Here is an 8,391-nt window from a genome sequence, read left to right as displayed (position 1 = left end):
GGTGGAAGGAAACCGCACAGAAAGGTCTGGGACAGCCACCCTTCTTGCTGTGAAGCGACAGTGTTAACCACAAAAGAAACAGCAATGTTTTGAGCAAATCACTATTATAGACTCTAATGTTGAGAACAAAATAAACAGCTATTTACTGCAAAAGAAAATAGAGTGGTATAGCAGCACTTTCACTTTAACAAAAAAGTTGCAAAATCTTTAAATGATTAAAGTGATTGCATTTATAAACCACCCATAGTTAAACAATCAGCTGGCTAATGGTTACTTTTAATCATGAACCCATGTTTGCATAATTTAGTTAACTCCATGTGTGGGCTCTAGGCTGCTAGCATACATACCTGACGTAGATGGGGAAACGAGAGATGAACTACAAGCTAGGGAGTCCTAAACTGCATTACTCTGCCTGTATATGATGCACTTTCGATAAATGTTTGAACAGATTGCTCGCATTTCCACGAGCTGGGTCTGTAGCGTGTGAGAGAGAAGAAGAGTGATTTCTCTTCTGGATAGGGAATGCATCATGGATGATTGTCTTAATCTTATTACAAATTAGACATGGTTGGTGGGGGGAAAAAATGCAAGATAATGTTTATGTAGCGATAATAAATAGGAAATGTATTTTCATACTTTCTCCAGTAGCAAAAGCAGAACCGTTAATGTCGGAGCTTATCGACACTACTGTCTTTCATAATTTAGCCCCAGGGCCCGTTTAATACTGGGTTTCGTTACCCATCTCTATCTCTGGGTGTCAGATAATACAGTGCTGCAGAATTTGCACCTTTTCCCCCAGATGTAAAACTTAGACGCAAAACATGGAAATAATCTGCATACAAAAACATTGTTAGTTACTATGAACTTTGAGTGACCTTGCTTTGTAACAAAAACAATATATAGATTCTTAATGTTTATACCTGCTCTTACTTACAGGGTAATACATTAGACTAAAGGGAGGTAAACTCTGAAATGCATTGCTTGTCTATTACAGCACAAATGGAAATGGAAATGACTTCTTAACTACCATAACTCTGTAGGCGCGTGTGGAGCACAACTGTCATCTATTACAATGGTCAAATTGACACAAGTAGATTTTTCTTTAGTGCGTAGATTAAAATTTCTCGGCGCATTTAACACATTAAGCACGTGCAGTGCTGCTGAGTGCTGTAGATTCTGCTGAGGAATTGGGTCACACAGTTCTGCCACTTTGCTGAGCTGCCACTGAAGAGGCTGTCATCCATGCACCGTAATCATAGGGTCTCTGAAGTTATATGATTGTATATTAAATGTATCTTGTCAAAGAAACATTGCCATTGTGTACTGACATCTATCTTTTACTTCCACTGTGGACAGGGATTTTAAAGTTTGTATTAATCTGTTTCGTATATTTTTTATAATCACTGTATCCCATTCTTCCAGACACCGCTACTGTCAGTACCTCACGGCTCATGTGATTGACAGCGATGGGCGAGAAATCAGAAGCACCAAGTCCTCCTTCTACCTCTTCCTGTGCCGTCTTGAATGGGTGCCAGCGTATCGCCCGCTGGAAGGAGAACAGCGAGAGAGAGAGTACCTCTGTCCAAACTCAGTCTACCTGACCTCGCCTGAGATCACCAGCCTGCTGGGGACTCATGTGTTTTATGTGGACATTGACCCCAGCGAGTTTAGCAGAGCTCTAGGTAAACCTGAGTAAGCTATAGTGTAGATCTCTTTTCCCCATAGCTGTAGTCTGTCATTGACTTTCCCCCTCTTTTAGGAATGAGACAAAGTATCTCAGTGGATGCTCTGATTAACTACCTGAAGAAGTGGTGTGTGAGAGCTGAAGCAGATAACCAGGAGCAGAGACTACCTGAGGATGAGTTGGAGGGGGCGAATTTCACTACCACAGTTCAGCACATCCACAACGTCTACACCTATCTGCATAATAACTGTCCCCAGAGCAGCCTGAAGAAGCTGTTCCAGCATACCCCTGCTGTATTCATAGAGTACAACAGGTACACCATCAGCTGTAGCAGAACACTTTTTTCTAAATTTAGTCACCTGAGGCCACAAATCAAACTTTGAGTCATGGTTCTGCCTCCTCCCGCAGGCGAAATGACTGGTGTTCGGGGCGTTTCTACCACCTGAAGGAGGTGTGCTGGAGTGATCCGACGTGGATGTTCCAACGCTACAAACAGCTGACTCACGGGCCAGACAGCCCTGTCCAGGAGCCCAAAGTCCTGGCTCCCTTCTACAACCCGCTGGAAGGCATGAAAGTCTTCTTCACAAGAGTACGCTCTTCTGTTACAGTTTTCCAGAAAAGATCCTATGTCTCAGTTTCTTTCTGTGACAAATCGTTTCTCTGCATGTATAAATGTTTCTTGAGTTTTGGTTTTAAAATAGTTAGTTATTTATGTGCTCCTTGGCCTTGGATGTAACACTCAGGTACTACTGTTGGTAGTAAACATCTTATGTAAGCGTTAACAGCTTACATTTGATAGACAAATTGTTTAACTAACAACTTCCCCTCCACTGAGTCTCTCACTTACTAGGACCCCATGCACAACAACATGCGGAGATATCAAAAGCTTGACAGGCCTGCTGTGTCCAATCACAGCTACTAGCATCTATTTGACAGTCGCTGTTCAGGAGAGGCGTTTAATGGTGGTCACTTACATCTGTAATGTAAATGTATGAGTCTGTCACCTTTCATTTATATTCAGATATCAAGGCAATGATCGCAGGTTTGGGGATTTTACTATAAAGGCATTTTGCTGTGTCTATTGTTTTAATAACAACCTACTGTTTGTAGTCGATTCTAAGTCCACCATTACTAATGTACACTGCATGTTTCTGTGTTATATATGTTATGTATAGCTGCTGAATGTGGATTCCAGTCCCAATATGAATCAGTACGTTGGATTGTTGGAGCTGATCTGTTCATCGTCTCCCATACCAACTGCTGAAGTGCTACAGGATGTGTCGGTGCTCTATGCCAGACTTGGTAAGGACAATCAGATGCGGTGGTGTGTTTTGTATCATAGATTTTCTCGCGTTCAGTTGCTCACACATTTCCTTACTCTTTATGTCCCATCTGTCAGCCGCTCATTATCTCTCTGCTCAACAACTGTTACGTTTCGCCCTCGACTCGCTTGACTTGTTGCATCCTGACATGTCCCTGACTGTAGATAAAATGTAATAACTTTCTATCCTAAACAGCTCAAAAGTGTACAATTCCAGTATCTGGTGACCAGGAAACCATCCCTCAGCCCAAACTCAATCACAGTTACTGTTCCACCTTGAAGGGTGAGTAATGTATACACATTCATGTTGCAAACCCATTACCTCTTCGATCTGTGTGTATGTTAGGCTTCCTATTTGCCTGACTACTTACTGCAAAGCATTTGCAGCAAACAAGCATCATCTACCATCTGTTATTGAGGCACGTTTTGAAAGCAGCTGGGGAGGAGTTTGTTGCTACAGTCTAGAATTACTTTACACTGCAGACTGAATTGTGTCTGTTATCTAACTGTACTGTCTGCAGTGTGAGTGTTTGGAGGTGTGGCAGCAGCAGAGTGAAATACAATACTAATGCAATCAGACTTTAGGAAACATCGTCTGAAGGTGTGTGAGTTCTCACAGATAGGATTCCTTTTTGCCTTGTCTCCAGGTATGGTGTCTGATAAGAGGGTCTTCCCCACCAAGGAAAACACCTGGGTGAGTCTGGCACGCAAACCCATGATTGCTGACAACAAAGAGCTGGAAAAGGTCTTTAAACCCCACAAGCAGATCTGTCTGCTCAACCTGCCGCCAGCAGAGAAGAAGAATGCTCCCAGGAGCAAGACTGGGAACTCTGGTATGCTGCTGCTTCATTTTTTTCTACATTTAGTTGTCAGTGTTAGATTAGTACATTACTTTTGACCGTACTCAATAGGAACTGTGCCCCAAGCTCCACAAATATATCCGACTATTGTTGTATAATGCCCTGCCAGGTCAGACAGTGCCGAGAGAACGAGCTAACACCGCACCTACCTTCAAAGAGGAGGACCGATCTTTGTTTCTGGAGATCTGCGGGATCTGTCAGCTGTCCAAGTGCGTCAAGACTGAGCCTCAGACTGAGAACTGGAGACCCTGTCCGCCCATGCAGGCCATGGTGCGCTCTGTGATACCCTACATCCAGAGGTTCCTCTACCACCACGACGAGCTGGCTGAAGTCTACTCTGAGCTGATTGACAACAACATTGGAGAGAAAATCAAGCGACTTTGCTTTGGACAGGTCAGAAGATCAGGCCTAGTTGGTTTAGAGCAGTTTGAAATCAGGAGGTAGTTTTACTAAACACATACTAATCAGGCTGAGGCCTTCTTGAGGGAGAATCCACTCTTCATCATTACCATAGAACACACACTAAAGTGTAAACAGGATACAGCAATAATTAAATACACAGTTTTGGCCTCATGTGTCTGACAGTGAGGAGTAAAGCACAAACATAATGTCATCTGCAGCCTATTGTATATACATTTGAAGTTGTCTGACTGTTTACAGGTGGGTAAGCTGTACATTCGCTACCAGCTGGATGTTGCTGACAGTAACGAAGTGGTGGAGGTGCAGGACGTTATCTGCCTGCTGAAGGACGAGAAGGAGCTTTGCATCCAGAAGGATCATCTCTCAGCCAAGCTGGACATCTGCAGGTTTGTGTGCACTCATGCCACACATGCCTTTTTCCCCACATTGCTTTTATACAGTCACACCTGAGAGCTCCATTGGAGCAGTTGGGTGTTAGAAGTAGCAGTGTGTATAGTATTTTAATTTCCTACTGTTGCAATACATTTATTGTGAATTGTCCCCATAAATAAGTGCACATACCTTTGAATATTTCTAAATGCATATTTGCATGATACATCAGATTCATTGATATTAATTCAATTTGTAATATTTTCCTTTTGAATTGTTGAAATTGTATTCACCACCATGTGATTACACACTCTTTCTGATGACAAAATGTGCTTAAATTGTAAAACACAGAATAAAAAAAAATTAAAACGGAAAACGTATTCGTAACATGCCCCCCTCTGACACTAGTAGTTTCGGGGTTTCACCGACCGCCCTGAAAAAAATCCTAGGGGCAACACTGGAAGTACTGATCAAAAGTATTTACTTTTTCAGTGGGATTCCAACAGGCAACTGTATGGACCCAAGTAATTTTCTGAACTCTACAGCAGCTTCAATTTTCTTCTTGTTGCAAGTTTATATAAAACTGTAATTAATTAGAAGAAAGGTGAATGAATTTCCATGATCAGCTCCATGGTTTATATTCCATATAAAGGAATAGAAAATAGGAGATTTTCACCACTTATGTTTCACCAAATCATCAGTTCCTACATTGGTTGTTGGGTATGGTTACATTTTTAGGACTAGAGTTAAAATATTACAAGTATTGAGAGTCATACATGGCAGCAATGACAACAACTATACACTAATACCAAGGCTTGGTGTCTTGGTACTTTTTTGTTAGAGACATAAGTGTGTCTGTAAAGTTCTCTGTACTGAAAGTTGGCATGAATGAATGTCTGGTCAGTCATAATCTTGTTTTCTAAAATTAGATAGTTCCCACAACACTGTCGACACAAGCTTATGGCTCTGCCATACTGAGTTGCTTCCTACTTCAAAAACTCACGTGGGAACGTCACCACAGACGCCAGATTTAAAACCTCTGGTACAATGCAAGTACGGGGAGATTTACCTGGCGTGATAGGCTTAATCAGAAAATTTGTTTGGCAAGGGCTTGAATGTAATGGACGTTCATTTACATACTCGCACAGCAGCTTTGAATCAAAGTTTTGCCAATTTTAGCAAATTTTATTGAGGAAAATTCGAAAAACCATAGACAATATTTAATATTTGCACACTAGGAACTAAGTCTCATCGTGAGGTACCCTGATGGCACATTTTTCGAAGGGGGGTCGATACCAAGTTTTCCCCAGATCTCACTGTACTAAAACTGATCATAAATGGATATCAGCATTTTTAAATAAAACCCAGTCCTATGACTGATATGGGCGTGTCAGTAAGAAATAAAACATTATAAAGCATGAACAAAGGAATTGTGATAAAATGCATTTGATACTTAATCCTATATGTGTTATGTGTGCCTGTGTTTGAATCTGCATGCACACAAGCAATACATTGTTAACCCTGTGTGTGTTTGTGTGTGTGTGTTTCAGGGAGCTGGTGAAACTGTTCTGCACAGAGAGCAGCCACAGGAAAGAGCTGATGGCTTTCGTGAGCGGCCTGATAACCTCACTCAGTGTAAGTGCAATATGATCCCTTCGAACATTGATCATTAATCCATATCCAGTAAAAAGGGTCTTTGCTCGCACACGGTCCTTTCACGCTGTCATCCTCTGTCTTTCCTATCACACACACACCGCCGCCACCACAGAGCTGATCATAGCTAGAACTAATAGGCTATTTCCCTAGAGGGAGTCACGCTTGCATTGCATGGCAACTTGCTCTGCAGAGCATTGCAGCAGCAGAGACTAACGTCAGAGAGTTGAAAGGTGAACAAGCCTCACATCAGGCCTCAACTTTGATCCTTCTCTGTTGAATATCCTATCTTGTGTTTGCAGCAGCTTTATTGAGACATTCGGCAGGACTGGGCTGCATTATATAATCAATATTGAAATCGGGATAAGACACAGCAGACTATTGTATGTATAGATTTGCCAAAGTAAATAAAATGGAACTTTTGACTGTTTGATTAAAGGTTTTAATGATGTGATTCTGGAGCATAACACCCATTTGATACACTGGAGCCAGACAGAAGCAGATATGAGAGGCTTAGGGGAAAATGCGAACAGATCTGCTGCTCGACTTATTATATCCGCTTATTACTTTAACTCTTATATTATTCCAGGGAATTGATCAAACAGTCACTGGCAGCACATCTTAATTAGGTCATCAACAATTTAACGAGACGAGACGCCTCTGAAGCAACAAGGGTGGGAACGTCTGCCACTTCCTCTGTTGGCAAGAGAATCTGAAAGGAAAAAACCCAAATCTACTCAGCTTCAGGCATTCAGTCGTTCTTTATGGAAATCCTGAATGGATCAGTGCTGCATGTTAATCCTCAGTTTCTGTACGCACGTTATAGACTGAATAATGGCATTCCTCTATTCTCTGGAAATAAATTCTTTAATACACAACTAATGTAATATCCTACATCAAGAGTAGATCTCGACTCGTCTGCGTGTTGGCATTAATTGTGTTTGTGTCTGCAGGACGCAGCGTCTCTGAGGAGATTCTTGCTCAAGGAGGACATCAGAGAGCTGCCCGCTGAGGAGGAGCTGTGGGAGGTCCCAGAGCCTCCCAAACCAGATATTTACCTGGACAGAGGTACGGAGGGCGCTTACACAGATGTTGTTAAAGAACGTCACTTCTGACAGTTACGATTTGTTAGCATTAAAACACACATTTGCGAAACCCACCCGATACACTCTTTAGTTTCTGGTTATTAATGGAGCTCACAGAGGAATAAGATCAGGCTTTGATATATGCACAATACTTGCACAAAACATTCCAAATTTGGCAAAATACTTTACCTGGCTGCTTTGGGAATGTATTTAGCCTTTATTTTATAAAAATCTAACTATGTATTTGTGAGATTTTAAATATTAAAATCATCAGTAGGAACCGGTGGTCTTGGGGCTGAGTGGAACAGACTCGGGGAGGGAAGTCAAAAACTATTGAGAGATGGACTAAGACCTTGTTGGTTGCATTTGTTTTGCAAATAACAAAAACATAGAATATCACCAGCTTTATCTTTTAAGCACTGGTTTAATTTTCAAAGTGAAATCGTCTTGTGGAAAAATGGAGAACTTAGATATCCATCAGTGTTCTTAGTTAACTATCAGGCGGCTGTTCTGGTGGAGTTGCAGCGTCCTCATTAAGATGTCTTTGCCGTTCTTAAAGTGTACAGAATGGAAATGTCTGCAGCGCGCCGTTAACGTGTGAGAGAATCACCGTTTGATGCAGAACATCAGCATGTAGCTCGCTGCTAACTGGAGCATGAGATGAATTCTAACGACACTGTGCTGCTTTTTCTCAGTCAGAGTTAGTGACATCTTACATCTGCAGTTTCTCCAACTCTCGCTGTGACTCTTGCCCCGTTTTCCATTATCATTTCCTAATATTCAAAGTCATACACACACACACACAAGCGCACACACAGATAGCTGGTGTGTTTCTCACATATGCTAATCCGGGTTTATTCACTGTTGTGTGTGGCAACATGAAAGAGCAGCTGTTGCCATGGCTCAAAGAGCGAGAGGAGCAGATCCCTCACTGCAGCAAAGAGCACATGCACACTTGCTCTTTCTCTCTCACACACACACACACACACACACACACAC

At 41.9% G+C, this 8,391-nt stretch overlaps 1 protein-coding gene across 2 annotated transcripts in view; it reads left to right on the top strand.

The window, feature by feature from the left end:
* wu:fj29h11 (protein NO VEIN) overlaps window positions 1-7,437 on the top strand; it is a 44,578-nt gene extending 37,141 nt beyond the window's left edge. For both annotated transcript variants that reach the window (XM_046068390.1, XM_046068389.1), the window contains 10 exons: window positions 1,423-1,682; window positions 1,760-1,997; window positions 2,093-2,273; window positions 2,860-2,986; window positions 3,202-3,288; window positions 3,653-3,838; window positions 3,975-4,258; window positions 4,526-4,671; window positions 6,205-6,289; window positions 7,261-7,437. In XM_046068390.1, coding sequence (XP_045924346.1) covers window positions 1,423-1,682; window positions 1,760-1,997; window positions 2,093-2,273; window positions 2,860-2,986; window positions 3,202-3,288; window positions 3,653-3,838; window positions 3,975-4,258; window positions 4,526-4,671; window positions 6,205-6,289; window positions 7,261-7,422 — 1,756 coding nt within the window. In that variant the 3' untranslated portion in view covers window positions 7,423-7,437. The remainder of the gene's footprint in view (window positions 1-1,422; window positions 1,683-1,759; window positions 1,998-2,092; window positions 2,274-2,859; window positions 2,987-3,201; window positions 3,289-3,652; window positions 3,839-3,974; window positions 4,259-4,525; window positions 4,672-6,204; window positions 6,290-7,260) is intronic.
* The last annotated feature ends 954 nt before the right edge of the window (window positions 7,438-8,391 follow it).

This window comes from Micropterus dolomieu, linkage group LG14 (genome assembly GCF_021292245.1).
Source record: "Micropterus dolomieu isolate WLL.071019.BEF.003 ecotype Adirondacks linkage group LG14, ASM2129224v1, whole genome shotgun sequence".
Taxonomy (NCBI): domain Eukaryota; kingdom Metazoa; phylum Chordata; class Actinopteri; order Centrarchiformes; family Centrarchidae; genus Micropterus; species Micropterus dolomieu.
Note: the sequence above shows the minus strand (reverse complement) of the source record. Positions and strands in the feature narration are given on the sequence as shown.